The sequence below is a fragment of the Oncorhynchus gorbuscha genome, linkage group LG19, assembly GCF_021184085.1.
Source record: "Oncorhynchus gorbuscha isolate QuinsamMale2020 ecotype Even-year linkage group LG19, OgorEven_v1.0, whole genome shotgun sequence".
NCBI classification, from domain to species: domain Eukaryota; kingdom Metazoa; phylum Chordata; class Actinopteri; order Salmoniformes; family Salmonidae; genus Oncorhynchus; species Oncorhynchus gorbuscha.
The window spans coordinates 11,491,198-11,514,042 of NC_060191.1; the positions used below are offsets into that span (position 1 = coordinate 11,491,198).

General features: G+C 45.4%; 1 protein-coding gene across 4 annotated transcripts in view; it reads right to left on the reverse strand.

Annotated features, from left to right (window-relative positions):
• Positions 1-7,157: 7,157 nt before the first annotated feature.
• LOC124005477 (glutamate receptor ionotropic, kainate 2) overlaps positions 7,158-22,845 on the reverse strand; it is a 285,082-nt gene continuing 269,394 nt past the window's right edge. The window contains exons 16-18 of one of the 4 annotated variants that reach the window (XR_006833621.1): positions 17,377-17,630; positions 8,367-9,839; positions 7,158-8,268 (exon numbers count right to left, since the gene is read on the reverse strand). Coding sequence is in view for 2 of the 4 variants with exons in the window: in XM_046314778.1 (XP_046170734.1) it covers positions 9,675-9,839; positions 17,377-17,630 (419 nt within the window). In the remaining 2 variants the exon portion in view is untranslated. Of the gene's footprint in view, positions 9,840-15,972; positions 16,859-17,376; positions 17,631-22,845 lie in introns of those variants that run through there. The other 3 variants (XR_006833620.1, XM_046314778.1, XM_046314779.1) reach the window with 3 other exon arrangements.

Here is a 22,845-nt window from a genome sequence, read left to right on the forward strand (position 1 = left end):
TCTGTGTGGGTCTCAGACACTGTAATCTGGTCACACTCCATTACATCTGGGTGGGTCTCAGGCACTGTAATCTGGTCACGCTCCATTACATCTGTGTGGGTCTCAGACACTGTCATCTGGTCACAGGCCATTACATCTGGGTGGGTCTCAGGCACTGTAATCTGGTCATGCTCCATTACATCTGGGTGGGTCTCAGGCACTGTCATCTGGTCACAGGCCATTACATCTGGGTGGGTCTAAGGCAGTGTAATCTGGTCATGCTCCATTACATCTGGGTGGGTCTCAGACAGTCTAATCTGGTCACGCTCCATTACATTTGGGTGGGTCTTAGGCAGTGTAATCTGCTCACACTCTGTTACATCTTGGTGGGTCTCAGACAGTGTAATGTGGCCACGCTCCATTACATCTGGGTGGGTCTCAGGTAGAGTAATCTGGTCATGCTCCATTACATCTGGGTGGGTCTCAGACACTGTAATCTGGTCACAGGCCATTAGGCCCTGGTGCTGTGTGCTTTCTCCCACAGTGTAATTTGGGATTATGTCTGTCAAGCTCCTGTGGTGGGGATCAGAGGAGGATAAACGCCTGTGACCTTTCCTTTTAGCCATTTCTCCTCTCAACCATTCAGGCCCTCTGTTTACTCCTCTAAACCATTCAGGCCCTGTGTTAACTCCCATCAACCATTCAGGCCCTGTGTTAACTCCTCTCAACCATTCAGGCCCTGTGTTAACTCCTCTCAACCATTCAGGCCCTGTGTTAACTCCTCTCAACCATTCAGGCCCTGTGTTTAATCCTCTAAACCATTCAGGCCCTCTGTTTACTCCTCTAAACCATTCAGGCCCTGTGTTAACTCCCATCAACCATTCAGGCCCTGTGTTAACTCCTCTCAACCATTCAGGCCCTGTGTTAACTCCTCTCAACCATTCAGGCCCTGTGTTAACTCCTCTAAACCATTCAGGCCCTGTGTTAACTCCCATCAACCATTCAGGCCCTGTGTTAACTCCTCTCAACCATTCAGGCCCTGTGTTAACTCCTCTTAACCATTCAGGCCCTGTGTTAACTCCTCTCAACCATTCAGGCCCTGTGTTTAATCCTCTCAACCATTCAGGCCCTGTGCGTACTCCTCTCAACCATTCAGGACCTGTGTTAACTCCTCTCAACCATTCAGGCCATGTGTTAACTCCTCTCAACCATTCAGGCCATGTGTTAACTCCTCTCAACCATTCAGGCCCTGTGTTTAATCCTCTCAACCATTCAGGCCCTGTGTTTACTCCTCTCAGCTGTTTAGGCCCTGTGTTTACTGGGTTGATAATCTCTACAAGCTACAGAGGCTGCTAGGGGGGAATCCTTCATACTGTCCTCTACTTTTAGCACATTATTTTTTTGCCAAAGCAGACAGAAAGGAAATGGTATTGAATGCTGCTTGATGCGGTGTCACACGTCTTGACAGAATTCCACATGGAATGTTTTATTTCTCCAACGCCCCCTCTCTCTTACCCCCTCTCTCTTACCCCCTCTCTACCCCCTCTCTCTTACCCCCTCTCTCTTACCCCCTCTCTCTTACCCCCTCTCTCTTACCCCCTCTCTCTTACCCCCTCTCTCCCTTATTTATTATTATTATTTTATCTAAAGGATTTAGCTTTGGAATCTCTGCCATGGCTGAAGGTCTTATTGCTTTTGTCACATGATACAGTAGGTCTGGGATGGTTTACTCCTCCGGTTTTACACAACATCCGAGAAACTCATGGTGGGTTTCCAATAAACATGGTTTAGTCCAAAATCCTACACCCCTCACCTCTCTGCCTCTCTCCTCTCCTCTACTCCCCTCTGCCTCTCTCCTCTCCTCTACTCCCCTCTGCCTCTCTCCTCTCCTCTACTCCCCTCTGCCTCTCTCCTCTCCTCTACTCCCCTCTGCCTCTCTCCTCTCCTCTACTCCCCTCTGCCCTTCTCCTCTCCTCTACTCCCCTCTGCCTCTCTCCTCTCCTTTTTGCCCTTCCCCTCTCTGTCTCTCTCCTCCCCTCTCCTCTCCTTTCCTCTATTCTCCTCTCCTCCCCCCTCCCCCCCTCTCCTCCTCTCTCCCCTCCTCTCCTCTCCTCCCTGCCCTCCCCCTCCCTGCCCCTCTCCCTCCCCTCTCCTCCTCTCTCCTCCTCCTCTCCTTTCCTCCCCTCCACTCCCCTCCCCTCTCTGCCTCTCTCCTCTCCTTTCCGCCTCTCCCCTCTCCTCTCCTCTCCTCTCCTCTCCTCTCCTCCTCTCGTCTCTGCGCCTCCCCTCTCTGCCCCTCTCCTCTCCTCTCTGCCCCTCCCCTCTCTGCTCCTCTCCTCTCCTCCCCTCACCTCCCCTCTCTGCCTCTCTCCTCTCCTCTACTCCCCTCTGCCTCTCTCCTCTCCTCTACTCCCCTCTGCCTCTCTCCTCTCCTTTTTGCCCTTCCCCTCTCTGTCTCTCTCCTCCCCTCTCCTCTCCTTTCCTCTATTCTCCTCTCCTCCCCTCTCCCCTCCTCTCCTCCTCTCTCCCCTCCTCTCCTCTCCTCCCTGCCCTCCCCCTCCCTGCCCCTCTCCTCCCCTCTCCTCCTCTCTCCTCCTCCTCTCCTTTCCTCCCCTCCACTCCCCTCCCCTCTCTGCCTCTCTCCTCTCCTTTCCGCCTCCCCTCTCTCCTCTCCTCTCCTCTCCTCTCGTCTCTGCGCCTCCCTCTCTGCCCCTCTCCTCTCCTCTCTGCCCCTCCCCTCTCTGCTCCTCTCCTCTCCTCCCCTCACCTCCCCTCTCTGCCCTTCTCCTCCCCTCTCCTCTCCTCCCCTCTCCTCCTCTCCCCTCTCCTCTCCTCTCCTCCCCTCTGCCTCTCCCTCTCCTCTCCTCTCCTCTCCTCTCCTCTCTTCTCCTCTCTCTCCTCTCCTCCTCCCTTTCCTCTCCTCTCCTCTCCTCTCCTCTCCTCTCCTCTCCTCTCCTCTCCTCTCTCCTCTCCTCTCCTCTCCTCTCCTCTCCTCTCCTCTCCTCTCCTCTCTGCCCTTCTCCTCCCCTCCCCTCTCCTCTCCTCTCCCTCTCCTCTCCCCTCCCTCTCCTCTCCTCTCCTCTCCCTCTCCTCTCCTCTCCTCTCCTCTCCTCTCCTCTCCTCTCCTCTCCTCTCCTCTCTGCCCTTCTCCTCCCCTCTCCTCTCCTCTCCTCCCCTCTGCCTCTCCTCTCCTCTCCTCTCCTCCTCTCTCCGCCCATCTTCCCGCCTCCCTTTTTTCCCTTCCCCTTCCCTGTTCTTAAATCAGGTCAATGAGAAAAATAGAGAAATCTAATAAAACAATTTAGATAGGAATCTCTTTTTTCCAGGGAGACCTGGCCAAGAGGGTTATTATCTTAGTAACTATTCAGAAATAATGAAAACTGAAAACCTCAGACACAACTAACAAAACCCTTGGCCTGAAGCCCCATGTCTCAAGGACAACGACCATCTCTCGGTCGCCACCACGTACAGCCTTGTCCTGTTCAGTCTTCATTAAAACTGATTGATAAACAGGGTTTGACTGGGGGATGAGAGGAGCATACAGGGGACATGGCTTTACCTTCCCCATCTCCAGTTTACTGGCACTACCCACCAGCCATGATATTTAGCCAATTAATGGGATCCGGCGTGTGCGTTTGTTATCTCCCTCCATCCTCCCCCCTCGGCCTGACAGAGGTGTGAAGATTCAGGCCCGTCTGAAGCGACACCTTGTGTGAAAACTTCAATCTGATAATGGAATGGCTGAGAACAGGCACACACACAAAGAAAGATACCCCGGGCTAGGTTCTAACGATCCACACAACGGCAGCATTAGTCCTGAGGACGCAGGGCACAGATAAGGATGTTTTCTCCCTCCACAGAATGTGTTTCCTTACCATCGGAATGGTTTTTAATGAGCTGGTATCTTGGCGGTGGGCTGGACACTGACATCACTGTTTGTTTTGCTCATTTTTCTGAGTGTAAAGACAGTGTGGACCGGCAGGATCCACTGTTCCACTACTGATTTGGACATTGGTGTGTGTTTTCGATATGCATTTTGGAAAGATCATTTTCCTGCTGCTGAATGACCTCAGGTGCATCCATGGTGAAGCCATCCCAGGGTTTCTGCCTCTGTTGAACCTCAAATTCTATCTATTACTCTTCAAACAAGTACATTTCCATTAGATTTTTTTTACAAATGTATTCAAAAGCTATTTATTCATAAAGCTTGCTCAGATAGAGCTGCACTTATCAGATACTTTGAATTTTAGAAGTCACCAACGTATTGAAGCAGATTTACGCCACAACTAACACACAACAAAAAAGGCCAACAGTGTTCAGGTTCCTCTACATCCAGTAATGATGTAACTGGCAAACTGAGGTCAGGTCGATAAGGAGGAAAGCTTTCTAAACCAGAAGGTTAGACAGGTTAAGTACAAATGTTTTTAAATGTAATCTGTTGGCTGCATCTCCACAACACTGCCACTGACAGCCCCTGGGCCTTCATCCCATCCCATCCGTCCTATCCATCCAACCTCTCAGGTCAGGGTGAGGATGGAGAGTTAATCTGATTAGCCGCAGCGTTCTGCTGAGTCATACCCTGGGTATGGGTCAAGGGTCATCGTCAGATCAGGGATTGACTAAGAGGAAGCGGTGTCCTTGTCTGACCCTCCCTGTGTTTGCTGACTGAGTCTGTTTCTGGGTGAATTGGTGACCGTGGCCCACAAGTAAAGCAGGCTACCTCCACACTCCCACTACCCCCACCGTCCCTTAACGACAGTCATTTGGTTTTGTTTATCACTGTGTTAATTCCCTCTATTATAATTCATTATGGATAGTTCATTCCTCCACGCTACAAGGCAGTTTCCTCTCCTCTTTCCATCAAGGACAGCATCTCCCCAACCACAACAATCCCCATCTAATAAAGCCTGTGAGTCACTGGGGCCCGTTTATCATTGTATATGCACATACATTTGAGCATTAAGTGTGCATGTGATTACCCTCACAGAGAGTCTTGCATTTATATATTTTGTCTCGTTTCAATGGCTTGGGAATAATCGTACAATTGCTCTATTCATCTCTGCTAACCCAGAAGTCAAATCTTGCGTAAGTGATTAACATCTGTGTTCACGTGTCAAAAATGTAGTCTCCGCCCTTGCAAAAGGAAACTCTCAGCCCACCCCCCTTCCGATCCGTGTGCGCAAACGCTCAAAGCACAGCCGGTGAAGCAGTTTAAGCACCCTCCTTCGCCTAATCCTGATATGTCCAACTAAACAGTGATGAAAACCCCAAAACCGGAAGTAATGCTGCTCGGAATTCACACATCTCATTCAGTTCTGGCAGATTCTCTCGGTCTACACGCAGTCTGGGACATGACTGCTCTATATGCTTACATATTGAATAACCCTGTGTTGCATAGTTGTTGAAAAGTATAATCATTTATTTTGCCAATTTTCCTAACTGCATTAATGGGTATGCATGGCAGATCTGCTGTACATTTCGTGTCTTTCAAATAGGAATCCTTTCACGTGTACCAGGGTGTTTAAAGATGAATAACATTTACATTTTTTCAAATAAACAGAATAGATAGATTGCCCTTTGCTTTTTCATTCATGTCAGTATTGCCACAGCTGCTCTCCAGATGCAGGGATATGGAGTACAAAATGAAGAGTGAGAGTGCACAGTCAAAATTATACGGTAAAACAATGTTTTAAAAAGTACTGAAGGAGTCTTGAATTATCCTTCTGTTCAAATGCTGTGATTTCTTTTATTTTTGGCTCAATATCGACTTGCTTTGTTCTTCATTCGATTTTTTGTGTTTATATATATATATATATCCACTGTTGCTATATATATGTATCCCATATTCCATCCGTCTTCTATTGTGTTTTCTGTTCACATTGCTATTTGTTCTGTTTAGCGTCTGATCCAAGCTGTACCAATGTAATGGTGACAAAACATTTTGCTTTCGAGTCAAATGAACGACACCACAAGGTTGTGAAGATTTTTTTTGAAATTTTCTTTAAACTTGTGCATCAACTTCAAACAGTAAACTGTGTGCACTCCGTTTAGTTTTCATAACATGTTCAAAATTAGTTACAATGACAAGAAAAAGTATGTGAACCCATTGGAATTACCTGGATTTCTTCATAAATTGGTCATCAAATTTGCTTTCATCTTCATCTAAGTCACAACAACAGACAAACACAGTGTGCTTAAACTAATAACACACAAATTATTGTATTTTTCTTGTCTATATTGAATACATAATTTAAACATTTACAGTGTAGGTTGGAAAAGTATGTGAACCCCTAGGCTAATGACTTCTCCAAAAGCTAATTGGAGCCAGGAGTCAGCTAACCTGGAGTCCAATCAATGAGACGAGATTGGAGATGTTGGTTACAGCTGCCTTGCCCTATAAAAACACACACAAAATTTGAGTTTGCTATTCACAAGAAGCATTGCCTGATGTGAACCATGCCTCGAACAAAATAGATCTCAGAAAACCTAAGATTAGGAATGGTTGACTTGCATAAAGCTGGATAGGATTACAAAAGGATCTCTAAAAGCCTTGGTGTTCATCAGTCCACGGTAAGACAACTTGTCTTTAAATGGAGAAAGTTCAACACTGTTGCTACTCTCCCTAGGAGTGGCCGTCCTGCAAAGATGACTGCAAAAGCAGAGCACAGCATGCTCAATGAGGTTAAGAAGAATCTGGAACATGCTAAAATGTCTGTTGATGAGTCTACGATACGTAAAACACTGAACAAGAATGGTGTTCATGGGAGGACACTACAGAAGAAGTCACTGCTGCCCCCCCCCCCCCCCCCCAAAAAAATCCCAAGTTTATCAGGACATTTTGCAGAATTAATGTAAGGCTATCTGTCAATTGAAGCTCAACAGAAGTTGGGTGACGCAACAGGACAACGACCCAAAACACAACAATAGAATGGCTTCAATAGAAGAAAATACACCTTCTGACCTCAACCTGATTTGAGATGCTGTGGCATGACCTCTAGAGAGTAGTTCACACCAGACATCCCAAGAATATTTCTGAACTGAAACAGTTGTTTAAGAGGAATGGTCCAAAAGTCCTCCTGACCGTTGTGCAGGTTTGGTAACATTTGGTTGAGGTTATTGCTGCCAAAGGAGGGTCAACCAGTTATTAAATCCAATGATTCACATACTTTTTCAACCCTGCACTGTGAATGTTTACACAGTGTGTTCAATAAAGACATGAAAACGTATCATTGCTTGTATAATTGTTTGTGTGTTATTAGTTTAAGCAGACTGTGCTTGTCAATTGTTGTGACCTAAATGAAGATCAGATCAAATTTTATGAACCAATTTATGCAGAAATCCAGGTATTTCGAGGGGATTCACTTACTTGTTCTTGCCACTGTCGGTGTTCTTTATTTTGTTAAATACATATTTTTCCGTTTTTATAACCATTTACACACAATTTCTCAGCACTGAAAACTAGCAGTCTATTGGAATTCAGGGGTGTAGAATGAAAATCATCATTGGCAGTCCTCTTCACTTCAGCTTCTTTGTGTGTATATATATATGTATTCTTCTAATTATTGTTTAATCATTACTCTTCTTTCACCTGAAGTAAAAATATCTTTCTTTTAAATATGATTCCTTTACATGATAAAAATAGTTTTTCCAAAACATGTATTATGCCACTGAAGCTCAACCAGAATGATCTGGAGACCCCATTGGTGTGAGGCCGGTCCATGGAGGGGTTGTTCTCGTGACCCCCTGGAGGGGATTGTGTTAGGCCTGACGGGGCTATCCTAGATGGGGCTGCTATCCCTTGGGATGCCCACACGGCCCACAGTGGAGAGAGAGGCTCGCTGTCTGCCGTGGTGACATCCGTGGTACATTTTGTGTTGATAAAAATTATTACAAAATTTTTGATTTTCTTCGTACAAAAACACTTTTTCATAGAAATTGCATTTGCACAAGTAAATGTGAGGATTTTGTTACTAAAATAAAAGCCACAAGAATACAAAAAGAAACTTGAGACTTGACATCGAACAGAAAAAGGAAACCAAAAAATTTGAACCCATCAAATCTGAAAATGAGGTGTGTACTGTATCCTTGTAGCTGCTGTGAAAATCCAGTCAATGAAAATATAAATAAAATAATAAATACTTGAATAAATAAATTCCTCATGTTGTGTGATTGCTGTGAATGTTGTTTCAGATCCACTCCTGCTTTCCTTCAATTCAAACTACTAAGGTTTCTAAGGTTACTACTTTCATCATGTCCGTAACTCTTCATGTCACTTCCAGTTCCAATCACCTAATTCCTCTATTACATCACTGCCTCACACCCGGTAATCTCCAATCACCTAATTCCTCTATTACATCACTGCCTCACACCCGGTAATCTCCAATCACCTAATTCCTCTATTACATCACTGCCTCACACCCGGTAATCTCCAATCACCTAATTCCTCTATTACATCACTGCCTCACACCCGGTAATCTCCAATCACCTAATTCCTCTATTACATCACTGCCTCACACCCGGTAATCTCCAATCACCTAATTCCTCTATTACATCACTGCCTCACACCCGGTAATCTCCAATCACCTAATTCCTCTATTACATCACTGCCTCACACCCGGTAATCTCCAATCACCTAATTCCTCTATTACATCACTGCATCACACCCGGTCATCTCTCTTGTATTTATATATGTATATATTTTTTCATTCAAAAAAAGTTCCCCATCCCCCATAATTTAACAAAATGTTAGTACTCTGAAATAAAGTAAATTAAATCCCCTATTGCCTGATGGATAATGTACTGTATTCTTTCCAACAGTGAATCATATGAATAAACGATGCCTCTGTACATGTTGGGAGCCGTTCTGTCCTGCTCACCAATGCATTTTGGGCTTTGGATTTAATTTGGAACTGGCTGTTTCTAGCCCATCTGGTCTCCTTCTTCTTCTATGGTTGAATAAAAACAAGATGCGTCCTTTACACACTCGCCAACTGATTTTCTCTCTATTTCTTCTATTAGTGTCTGTGTATGTGTCTGCTCCATAACTATGACTGAGGGATGTACGCACTCCTGATTCTACCTAACCAAGCTCTCTGCATGTGGTCTACTCAGTGAGAGAGAGAGTGGTTGGGTAGCAGATAGAGATCACATGTCCAAATTGAATCAATATTTAACGTACAACCAAACATGTATCATATGTGTGATATTCTATACTTTCAATTTAACCTGCCCTCCCTCCTTTCCTCTGAATCCTGGGTTTATCTATCTCTTTTTTATACTAAATCATGGCACCACTTGGTCACTCCTTGCTCATGTGCATTGCCAGGTAGATTAATGAGGTAACTCACATTGAATTGCTCCCAGGTTCGTTCAAGTTATTTCCACAGGAAACATTGTTGAATCTCTTTTCATTTCTTGCTTAGTGTTTCAAAACAATGATGCCAGACAGTCAGTCCAGTCAGTGATCAGAGCAGCTCAGTTCCTCTCTTCTCCACTTCTCTTCTCTCCTCCTTTCTTCTCATCTCCTCTCCCAATCTCCTCTCCCATCTCTCTTAACCCCCCCCTCCAAATACACTCACATAAATCAACTATCACCCTTCCTCCCTCCCCCAGTGTCTCTTCACCCTACACTCCTCCCTGTGACAGCAGAGAGAGATAGAAAGAGTTAGAGGGATAGAGAGAAAGGGAGTCCTGTTCTAGGCCATGGTCTCTTTGCCTGGCAGTCTGCGGTCGTTGAAGGTGTGCATGTTGATGACGTCCTCTGTCTTCACCATGACGGGCGGCTGAGGCTTGTGTTTGAGGCGCCGCTGGCACTTGAGGGACACCCGCAACTCGTCCACCATGGCACTGCAGAAGGACCTCTGTAGGAGAGAGGGAAAGAGAGAGAGAGTCAGAAAGAGAGAGAGAGAAAACAGGGATTTCAGAGAGCGCCTCCTCTAGTTCCAAACAATTTGGCAGTAATAAGCTCAGCAGACAAGAGCACTGCAGAGCTGCTACTTCCCCAGGGCAGGGTCTCTACAGCCCCCTCTCTGAGAGCTGCCATGGTGACACAGAGCAGAGCACTGCAGAGCTGCTACTTCCCCAGGGCAGGGTCTCTACAGCCCCTTCTCTGAGAGCTGCCATGGTGACACAGAGCAGAGCACTGCAGAGCTGCTACTTCCCCAGGGCAGGGTCTCTACAGCCCCCTCTCTGAGAGCTGCCATGGTGACACAGAGCAGAGCACTGCAGAGCTGCTACTTCCCCAGGGCAGGGTCTCTACAGCCCCCTCTCTGAGAGCTGCCATGGTGACACAGAGCAGAGCACTGCAGAGCTGCTACTTCCCCAGGGCAGGGTCTCTACAGCCCCCTCTCTGAGAGCTGCCATGGTGACACAGAGCAGAGCACTGCAGAGCTGCTACTTCCCCAGGGCAGGGTCTCTAGCCCCCTCTCTGAGAGCTGCCATGGTGACACAGAGCAGAGCACTGCAGAGCTGCTACTTCCCCAGGGCAGGCTCTCTACAGCCCCCTCTCTGAGAGCTGCCATGGTGACACAGAGCAGAGCACTGCAGAGCTGCTACTTCCCCAGGGCAGGGTCTCTACAGCCCCCTCTCTGAGAGCTGCCATGGTGACACAGAGCAGGCAGGGGAGAGAGGAGCTGGCTCAGGATAGGGTGGGTGGGCTCAGGCTGGAGTTCTAGCTGGGGCTGAGGGAGTTGGATGGAGGTTGCATGTCCATAGTCTTTTAGTGTAGTAGGTGGATAAACGGGCTAGAAGTGGGTAGGAATCAGGACAGGATTTGCACTGGAGGTTGGCAGGGATTCCTCTTGTATTGGGAGACAATAGATTTAGCAACTTCATGTTTTCAGAGCGATGAGAAACATTGACTTTATCCACAGACTGTTATTGCAGTATTATAAGTATCTTACTACAGCCGTGCAGCTATTTTATCATGTACAGCAACACCTGATTATGGTAGCTTGAGTTAACAATTTAAAAGTATTAAAATGTGTTGGCATACTGCTAATTGAAACATGCCTGTAGCCCTGGCAACGATTCAGTTTCAAATCAAGCACGGGTGTGAAGTTTGGTTGGTGAGTGGAGGGGCTGGGATGAAGGAAAGGCTAGATGGTCTAGGGGGGGGGTAATGCTTTGGGAAGGGTGGATTGAAGAGGGTTAGAAGGAAAGCTGTCCACAGTGCCGAATTGCTGGAGTCCATCTGGAGTCGCACACATGGCAAGTGAACTCACGTACACACAGGCAAGCGTGCAAGCACACACACACACACACACACACACACACACACACACACACACACACACACACACACACACACACACACACACACACACACACACACACACACACACACACACACACACACACACACACACACACACACACACACACACACACTGAGCATTCTAGGCTAGCTAAAGTGATTTCTCCATGGCAGATTTCCCCCATCCTTCTCTGCCAGGCAGCCCAGCCGGGGCCCAGGCCCATACAGCAGCATGACTTATTGATGCATATTACATCTCGTCTGACTCAAATCCCATGTAGCTGCATGGCCAATTAAGCTGCTGTCTCTTCTTCCTTCTCCTTTTCTCAAAAGCTACTCTGGCATTTTCAAATGGTGCACTGAACAATGCAGAGTGACTCAACTAAATCTGAGACTGCTATTCCTGGAGGTACTATTGGGGAAACAGATTTCAAGGGACTAATATGTTTTTCGAGTCTAGGTTAAATCTTTCACATAAAAACACAACTTGTATTTTGGAATGGCACTATGGTGATGTCTGGTACAGTATGTATGCCAAATAATTCAGAACCTCAATTGAGTTGATAGAGAACCGAGGGATGTCTACCTTACTAGCTGGAATGTGAAAGGGCTCAACCATCCTGTCAAGAGAAATAAGGCCTCTGCCCACCTCAAGCAACTGAAGGCTGGGTTGGTCTACCAGCAAGAACACAAGGATGAAGACAACAGTGAAGACGTTATGCTGCTAAGTCAGCCAGTGATCGAGTGTCATTCAGTTACTCATGCCAATGCTTACCTAACAGGATGCCTTCTCCTTAGTGCCTTTTTTCCTCATCTATGACTAGTAGGGTTATGACATTGTTATGAGTTGTCCTAATGAACAGGTACCTCACATGAACACTTTCTATAGTTATGGCTATAGGACACCCACCCATGCAAATGTTTTAATGCTTTCGCTTTCCAGCATACCAACAATCACATCAATTCACCGGTACTCAAAATTCTATGCATATTGAGTATGTGGATTTGGGTGTACGAAGGTATGTACCTATCTGAGTGTATATGATATTACATGTTAGTATGTGCATGTGTGTATCATATTCATAAATCATATCTATATCATATATTGTTTGTCTTCTTCTCACAAAAAAACATACAGTAAAAAGCTACAACTGGAGTTGCAGGAATTACTCCTGCTGATTGACTACAAGCCTTTCAGAAAACATGCTTTTCATGGCTATTGATTTTCTCTGGGAAAGAGAGATTGAATAGCATCTTCTACCTAGGACACTTCTCCCCTCATGAAGCTGTGGGCTTAGTGGCCATCTAGGACCAATATAAAAGTCCCAAAAGTAAAACCCCACCCATCTGGATTTCCAGGCAGGCTAAGAAAACGCTCCCTGACTCAGGGGACACATCTCCATCATGGCCTCATGGCTGCTGGGCTCATAGTTGGATTGATGGTGGCTGTTTAGTGGTGGCCATGGAATTACCAAGTTTTAACAACCCCTTTCCTCCACCACCAGCAGCCCAATCCTGAGCTGAACAGACTTTGGGCTCAGAGGAAGACAGGAAGAAAACGTCCACTTAAGGAGGTGAGATGGAGAAATAATAAACCCAACACTTTTACTGCCTTAAAGCGTTTTTACTACCATTACTGGAAGAAGGCACTGGTGGGTATTTTTCAGGCTGCTCATGTACAGTACAGCCCAGTCAGTCTGTACCACCACGTACACGGATCTATAGACCCCAGACCTGCTCATCGGGGTGTGTATAACAGCTGAGATGAAAAGACACCATAGTAGCTCCCACTCCATCTCTCACTCCATGATAGCATGATGGAGAAATGGAGGGCAAGCAAGAGATGAATAGTCACTTTTTTTGTGTGTGTGTAGTCAATGGGTGTCTGTGTGTGCACATTTGTCTGAGCAGGTGTGTGTGTGCACATATAAGTGTGTGCGTACGTTCCTGCGTGTGTGTGTGTGTGTGCGTGCGCGCAAAATCGGGGAGCTGGATGCTTCCTCACACACAGCTGGTGATCCCTGTCCCTGGAGAGCCAGGTTATTCTGCAGCACCCTCAGCAGCAGGCAGGAGGAGGAGGAGGAGGCGGAAGAGGAGAAATGGAAGGAAGATGAGGAGGAGCTGAAGGAGGAGGAAGGGGAGGAGGGAGAGGTGGAGGATAACGAGGTGTAAGAAAAGGGGGATAAGAAAGAGGAAGGAGGTGGAGAAGGAAGAGGAGGAAGTGGGCCACCATGGTGATCATAGTATTTTTCTGAAAGACAGCCATGTTGTGACGATGGGAATGTGTGGACTTATGAGAGAAAGTCCTCACTGGGCGAACCAGAATGAAAAGCCTACTAAAACTTCAAATATTTCTCAATCTTTTATTAAAGTTAATAACCAGTGGAAAATATTAGACTGAAAACCTAATTATTCTGTATCACAATCTGAGTTAAGTAAATTAAAATTATTTCAAATAAACATACAATTATTTTCATTACAACATATATTTTTGGATTTGGCAAATAGTATTAACAAATGTTGACATTATAAGGTGTATTACTCATAACATTAAATAAATGACTTGCTATTTTTATTTTTCTCTTTATCCTTTCTAATGTTACACAGAAGCAGTTGGACACACTTACTCATTCCCACAGTGTTCTTTATTTTTACTATGTTCTACACTGTAGAATAATAGTGAAGATATCCAAACTGTTAAATAACACGTATGGAATAATGTAGTAACCAAAAAAGTGTTAAACAAATCTAAATATATTTTATATTGAGATTCTTAAAAGTAACCACCCTTTGCCTTGATGACAGCTTTGCACACTCTAGACATTCTCCGGATTGACTGACCTTCATGTCTTAAAGTAATGATGGAAAGTAATTTCTCTTTGCTTATTTGAGCTTTTCTTGCCATAATATGGAATTGGTCTTTTACCAAATTGGGCTATCTTCTGTTCACCACCCCTACCTTGTCACAACACAATGGATTGGCTCAAATGCATTAGGAAGGAAATACATTTCAACAAGGCACACATATTAATTTAAATGCATTCCAGGTGACTAACTCATGAAGTTGGTTGAGAGAATGCCAAGAGTTTGCAACGCTATCGTCAAGGCAAAGAGTGGCTACATTGAAGAATATAAAATATGTTGATATGTTTGACACTTTTTGGGTTCCTACATGATTCCATTTGTGTTAGTTCATACTTTTGATATCTTCACTATTATTCTACAATGTAGAAAATAGTAAAAATAAAAGGACACCCCTGGAATGAGTAGGTGTGTCCAAACTTTTGACTGGTACTGCAAGTAATTATAAAATGCAAATTTCAGGGTGTGCGCTATCAAGCATGACAAACCCAACAAAGAGATGCTTAGGAGAACATTTTCAAGTTGACACTTTCAGCATCGTGGTGAAAATACAACCCTGTACTGGCAACACATTCAAGTAAAGGATCTTGTGCAATTAAATAAAATATCAGGTATTTTCAAATGTGACTAATTATTGAATTGATATGGGAATACTTGGTACACTTGGTACTCTGCATATCGTGTCAAGGTTTAACAGTTAAAACAGTATGAACGGGCCACACATACTAAAATACACGTTGTGGTTGTGTGACACTCAAACCTCTTGGAGAACGTCTATTTGCTTTGGATGAGTAAAACATGTATTGCTTCTCAGATAATCAGACACAAAAAAATGATTGATTGTGAGAATTTATGAAAAGCAATATACACCTTTGTCGGTTATCAATTGGATGTTAAAATATTGAGGTACACAACTTACATAATTGTAGCATACAGGCACAGGTAGTGTGAAAATAAAATGCTAAATGGACTGACAACTGACAACTACTCAAGTATTCTTGAAAACAGATATGTGAGTGAGGTCTATTCTCTGTCTGGATATATCTGCTATCTACGCTCCTCCACCTAGTTGTGAACTGATAAGAGTGTGAAACGCATCTTCTTCAACTGCTGTGTCTGACACAAAGACATGCTGAAGAACACCAGGAAGAGATCATGATCAACATCAAATGATGTTGAGGTTTCTATTAAATCATCACTCTCCTTCTCTTTTCTCTGGCTCGGCTGACTATTACTCCCTACTCTACTCACTACCAACCTTCCTTCCTTCCTTCCTTATGGGTTATGATTAGCCATATCATTCTTTAGGATTCTTTAAATGACATCCTATTGATGGGGGACCTCCCCTCCTGTCTACCCTGGCTGCTCTGTGGGTGTAGCGCTGTGCTGTGTGTGTGTGTGTTGTCGTTGACAGAAGGACTCTGAACATCACTTCCCGACTAGATGCTCTGAAACATAGATATGGGGGCTTATGGCCAAGAAGCAGCAGCAGCATCACTGCATTGTGCGATCGATGGAGGGTGTAGAAGAAAGCTCTTAGTGCAGGCCAGGCTCCTGTGGAGAGCTAAGTAGGGGTTGGCGTTTGAGATTTATGAGACTGTTGTTGGGTGAGAGAGCACTGTGTTAGACAGGAAAAGAAGGACAGGACCGTTCAGGACAGGACCGGTCAGGACAGGAGGGACAGAGCAGGGCAGGCAGAACAGGACAGGGAAGGGCAGGACAGGACCAGTCAGGACAGGTCAGGACAGGGCAGGCAGGATAGGACAGGAAGGACAGGGCAGGCAGGGCAGGAAGGACAGAGCAGGGCAGGAAGGACAGGGCAGGAAGGCCAGGACAGGGACAGGAAGGAGAGGAAAGAGCAAGGAAGGAGAGGACAGAGCAGGGCAGGAAGGACAGGGCAGGAAGGACAGGACAGAGCAGGGCAGGATGGACAGGACAGGGACAGGAAAGAGAGGACAGAGCAGGGCAGGAAGGACAAGGCAGGGCATGGCAGGAAGTACAGAGCAGGCCAGGAAGGACAGGTCAGAACAGGGCAGGAAAATCAAGAGAGGAATCCCAAGAAGGACAGGAATCCCAGGAAGGACAGGACAAGGACAGTACAGGAAGGACATGGGTTTAAGGAAACATCAAAAGTTTTACATGCTGTTGATGACAAGTGATGTGTTGTTGTAGCATTACACTTTCAATATGAGATTATTCAGTATAGTACCTAGTATGTTATAATAGCTGAAAGCTTACAAAACCAAGCCTTCAGAGAGTTTGCAATTATAGCATTATTCAGTTTGGCTTGTCTGTCCAAAAGTTTGTATCTGATAATAATGATTCAATTTTGGGAGAGGATTGCTGTGGCTGTGTGTTGAGAGTGACATGAAGACGAGAGTGGCAAGGCGTATGACTGGTGACATTTACATGAACATTATGGATCATGCATTTGGGCCAACCTTCCAATCCCATCGTGTGAAACCGTGCACCTATAGTTTTAGGGACGCCTTTCGAACACATACACTTAACCATGCACCAATGGAAACGTTGTGACCATAATATCGCTCCCAGTTCTTCCGACAGGAAACTTCCCAATCGGAAACTATCTGAAGTTAAAAAAATACAATTTGTGCATTGTAAGGTAATTGTAGATGACTGGAGTCTCTGGAGTCTTTCTGGAGGTCATTTGAGCTGGTGGTTAAAGTCTACAGGTAGCTGCTTGGAGGGTCCGTGGTGACAGCAGAACTCCTCACGCTTCCTATCACCTTGGTGCCGTTGGGGCTAAGTGGATAAAGGCAAAAAAATGAACCCATACTTACTGTGTCTTAAAGAATATGCTGCATTACTGTATCTACATAAACAGTGTTTCAGGAGCTGACCTGACTATCATGTAAAATTGTCCTTGTGATCTCAGTGTAACTAAGATGGCTACCGTCTGTCTGTCCTTTTGTACAGCATGTACATTCAAATAAGTGTTAATACTGAACACGTGTAAATGTCCCCTCCACCCGTATCCAAACATCAAGTGCACTTTATTGAGTATGAGGTGAGAGATGGTTTAGTGCAAATACAACGAGACTAAATGTCTCTACTTTCAAAATGTTGTGCTTTTTATGTCAGAAAAAAAATGTGATAAAAATGTTATATTTTGTAAACCACAAAATAAATGTAAGCTAGGCCAAAACACAACGCTAATAGAAAAGTGGTGTTCTCCTTGTCAAGAATCTCTGTATAATAAGATCCACACACAGGCACATTGTCATTGCAACCTGGCTATACGTGAAAGGATGTTGCTTTACCTTTTCCAGCTGTGCGTTTTGTTTGGACTTATAGATGAACTCTCCGACTGCCACGAACACCGACAGGACGAGTCCAGCCGCCAGAACGATAAAGATGCCCCCGATGTTCTGGACCCCCAGAGCGCTGGCCTCCTTATTCTTCTCATCCTCCGGACAACCGTTCCCCCTCCACCACTTCTCCTTCATCATGTGCAGCTTTCCTTCTTCCTGCAGCTGCAGGATCGCTATGGTGATCTTGTCCCTGTACGGAGAACCTGAGGGACCCCCCAAAAAAATCAGGTGAGGTTGAGATGGATAATAATTAGGAGGAAAGCGTGTGTACAGTACGTGTGCGTGTGTGTACAGTACGTGTGCGTGTGTGTACAGTACGTGTGCGTGTGCGTACAGTACGTGTGCGTGTGCGTACAGTACGTGTGCGCACAGTACGTGTGCGTGTGCGTACAGTACGTGTGCGTGTGTGTACAGTACGTGTGCGTGTGTGCGTACAGTACGTGTGCGTGTGCGTACAGTACGTGTGCGTGTGCGTACAGTACGTGTGCGTGTGCGTGTGCGTACAGTACGTGTGCGTGTGTGTACAGTACGTGTGCATGTGCGTGTACGTACAGTACGTGTGCGTGTGCGTACAGTACGTGTGCGTGTGCGTACAGTACCTGTGCGTGTGCGTACAGTACGTGTGCGTGTGTGTACAGTACGTGAGCGTGTGTGCGTACAGTACGTGAGCGTGTGTGCGTACAGTACGTGAGCATGTGTGTGTACAGTACATGTGCGTGTGTGTACAGTACATGAGTGTGTGTGTGTGTGTGTGTACAGTACGTGTACAGTACGTGAGCATGTGTACAGTACGTGAGCATGTGTGTACAGTACGTGAGCATGTGTGCGTACAGTACGTGTGCGTACAGTATGTGTGCGTACAGTACGTGTGCGTGTGTGCGTACAGTACGTGAGCATGTGTGCGTACAGTACGTGTGCATGTGTGTACAGTACATGAGTGTGTGTGTGTGTGTGTACAGTACATGTACAGTACGTGAGCATGTGTGTGTACAGTACGTGAGCGTGTGTGCGTACAGTACGTGAGCGTGTGTGCGTACAGTACGTGAGCGTGTGTGCGTACAGTACGTGAGCGTGTGTGCGTACAGTACGTGAGCGTGTGTGCGTACAGTACGTGAGCGTGTGTGCGTACAGTACGTGAGCATGTGTGCGTACAGTACGTGTGCGTGTGTGTACAGTACATGAGTGTGTGTGTGTGTGTGTACAGTACGTGTACAGTACGTGAGCATGTGTACAGTACGTGAGCATGTGTGTACGGTACGTGAGCATGTGTGCGTACAGTACGTGTGTGTACAATACGTGTGCGTAAAGTACGTGTGCGTGTGCGCGTACAGTACGTGTGCATGTGTGTACAGTACATGAGTGTGTGTGTGTGTGTGTACAGTACATGAGTGTGTGTGTGTGTGTACAGTACGTGTACAGTACGTGAGCATGTGTGTGTACAGTACGTGAGCGTGTGTGTGTACAGTACGTGAGCGTGTGTGTGTACAGTACGTGAGCGTGTGTGTGTACAGTACGTGTGGGTGTGTGTGCGTGTGTTTGTGTACAGCACATGTGCGTGTGCGTGGCACCAACATCCCAGCCACAGTGTTCTGGCTGGTGCTGAATGCACCATAGATTCTCCCATGCAGCTCCCACAGTGGTTTCACAAACAATACACTAATAAACAGGAAGTACATTCCAGGGACCAGCAATTTACCTCCTTTTATCGGCTCCTTTTGTTCTCTCAGTAAAACTGGTTGCTTAATTAGTGGTAATGTCTCTAGTGTGCATTGTTTTGTTTTGCTTAATAAATAAATGTGCTGCCGACATGTTGCTTTGAAGTGCTCCTTCTGCCCCTCTGTGTGTGTGTGTGTGTGTGTGTGTGTGTGTGCACGTTCACGACATCTCAGTGTCGGGAGTATTTCCCAGAACTCCCTGCAGCCTCCAGGCCTCCCCGCACCAGCCAGGTAAACAGGGCTGGCGTGTTCGTGTTCCCTGCTGGCCAGATCAAACCCCGTCACATGCAGAGGCTTCTGATTAGACCTGAAGGGTGAAACCAAGTGAAAACACTTGAAATCTCCCCGACCCCCTTTCATATCATCGACTGGAGAGCTCTCCCTGTGGCTAGGGCCCATATAATCAGGATGTTAATGCTGCTTGAAATATTTAAAACTCAATCACACTCCCTTATTATTATCTCATACACTTCAGAACTATAGCCAGCTTGGTGTTGAGGAGAGGAGAAAACAACTCTTCAGAACTATAGCCAGCTTGGTGTTGAGGAGAGGAGAAAACAACTCTTCAGAACTATAGCCAGCTTGGTGTTGTGGAGAGTGGAAAACAGGTTGTCACGCCTTGGTCATTGTATTTTGTGTTTTTGTTATATGTTTGGGTAGGCCAGGGTGTGACATGGATTTATATGTTGTGTTTCGTATTGGGGTTTGTATTATTTGGGATCGCGGCTGATTAGGGGTGTCGTTAGGCTTGGCTGCCTGAGGAGATTCTCAATTAGAGTCAGGTGCTTATCGTTGTCTCTGATTGGGAACCGTATTTAGGCAGCCTGAGTGTCGCTTTGTATTTCGTGGGTGATTGTACCTGTCTGTGTTGTAGTCACCAGATAGGCTGGAATTAGTGTCACGTTCCATTCTGTTGTTTTTGTATTTAGTTTCAGTTATTTCATGTACCGCGTTTATTCATTTCATTAAAGTCATGAGTAACCAACACGCTGCATTTTGGTCCGACTCTCTTCTTTCAACAGACGAACGCAGTTACACAGGTCTTCAGAACTATAGCCAGCTTGGTGTTGAGGGGAAAACAACTCTTCAGAACTATAGCCAGCTTGGTGTTGAGGGGAAAACAACACTTAAGAACTATAGCCAGCTTGGTGTTGAGGAGGGAAAACAACACTTCAGAACTATAGCCAGCTTGGTGTTGAGAAGGGAAAACAACACTTCAGAACTATAACCAGCTTGGTGTTGAGGAGAAGGGAAAACAACACTTCAGAACTATAGCCAGCTTGGTGTTGAGGAGAGGAGAAAACAACTCTTCAGAACTATAACCAGCTTGGTGTTGAGAGGGGAAAACAACTCTTCAGAACTATAGCCAGCTTGGTGTTGAGGAGAAGGGAAAACAACACTTCAGAACTATAACCAGCTTGGTGTTGAGGAGAGGAGAAAACAACTCTTGAGAACTATAACCAGCTTGGTGTTGAGGAGAAGGGAAAACAACACTTCAGAACTATAGCCAGCTTGGTGTTGAGGAGAGGAGAAAACAACACTTCAGAACTATAGCCAGCTTGGTGTTGAGAAGAGGGGAAAACACATGGTGATTTCCTGATGAATATTAAGTATCAAGGCTGTTTGTTGAGAAGCAACCATGCAGGGAACAATACAATGCTACTTGTTAGTATGTATGAGGACCAATACTATAGCAGCAGGAGCTGGGCAGACAAAAAGGCACGCAGTGATTGACAATCTCCATAGTAACACTTCCTCGCTGTGCTGTTGCTATGCCTGAAGAGCAGAGAACCGTGGTGTTGCGGTCACCAGGACACCTTTGAATACTTTTAGATGTGTTATGTCCTTCATCGTCAGCTCAAGGCTTTGTGTGTGTGTCTCTCTCTCTTTTATCAGATCAACAACAGACAGGCAGAGCCCAGCATACATGTTTGAGGACATGCATACCCATGGTGATAAATAATTTGAAACACACAGCACTAACTCTCATATAATTAATTGCCATCTAAGTACATTTCTCGTCAGGTGTCACATTCATACAACAGCTACTGTAGCTCGTCCTGTGTGTGTCAGATCACCCATTACTGTAGCTAGCTCTGTTTGTATCAGATCACTCACAACTGTAGCTAGTCCTGTGTGTGTCAGATCACCCATTACTGTAGCTAGCTTTGTTTATAGCAGATCACTCACACCTGTAGCTAGTTCTGTGTGTGTCAGATCACCCATTACTGTAGCTAGCTCTGTTTATATCAGATCACTCACTACTGTAGCTAGCCCTGTGTGTGTCAGATGACTCATTACTGTACCTAGCCCTGTGTGTGTCAGATCACTCACTACTGCACCTAGCCCTGTGTGTGTCAGATCACTCACTACTGCAGCTAGTCCTGTGTGTGTCAGATCACTCACTACCTGCAGCCCTAGGACTGAGGAAACTAAGGAAAAGGAAGCCATGAAATACCAGCCAGAGCCAGGTGTATGGTAGCAAAACAAAATTAGAAACCCCAGAAAACTCAGAATGGGGAGAAATTAATAAGAGGATTTTCAGATCCAGCAAAGCTCCAGCAGCAGCTAATGGGGATCCATAATAAATACAAAACAATGCAATGATATAACATTGTGCTGGCTTAATCATTCAATTATATCAATTGAACAGCACTGCTGCAGAGGCTAAACTAAATATTCTGCAGAGCAGTGGAACATGGCATTTCAGTAGAATCTAGAATGTCATTGTCTACACTTTATAATTCTCCATAACAACTAAATGGACAATTAAAATCATGTGGTTGTGGTCCGACTGTCTTTAGATGATGATTTCTGATGCCCTCTCACAATGTGAAGGAGGATGAAAAGTGTAAGCTACCCGCACCACAACTTGTACAGTTGAAGTAGGAGGTTTTCATACACCTCAGCCAAATACATTTAAACTCAGTTTTTCACAATTCCCGACATTTAATCCCAGTAAAAATGCCATCTTTTAGGTCAGTTAGGATCACTTTATTTTAAGAATGTGAAATGTCAGAATAATAGTAGAGAGAATGAGTTATTTCAGCTTTTATTTCTTTCGTCACATTCCCAGTGGGTCAGAAGATTACATACACTCAATTAGTATTTGGTAGCATTGCCGTTAAATTGTTTAACTTGGGTCAAACGTATCGGGGAGCCTTCCACAAGCTTCCCACAATAAGTTGGGTGAATTTTGGCCCATTCGTCCTGGCAGAGCTGTTGTAACCGAGTCAGGTTTGTAGGCCTCCTAGCTCGCACACGCTCTTTTCAGTTCTGCCTACAAATGTTCCATAGGATTGAGGTCAGGGCTTTGTGATGGCCACTCCAAAACCTTGACTTTGTTGTTCTTAAACCATTTTGCCACAACTTTGGAAGTATGCTTGGGGTCATTGATCATTTGGAAGACCCATTTGCGACCAAGCTTTAACTTCCTGACTGATGTCTTGAGATGTTGCTTCAATATATCCACATCATTTTCTTCCTCATGATGCCATCTATTTTGAGAAGCTCATCAGTCCCACCTGCAGCAAAGCACCCCCACAACATGATGCTGCCACCCCCGTGCTTCACGGTTGGGATGGTGTTCTTCGGCTTGCAAGCCTCCCCGTTTTTCCTCCAAACATAACGATGGTGATTATGGCCAAACAGTTCTATTTTGTTTTCATCAGACCAGAGGACATTTCTCCAAAAAGTACGATCT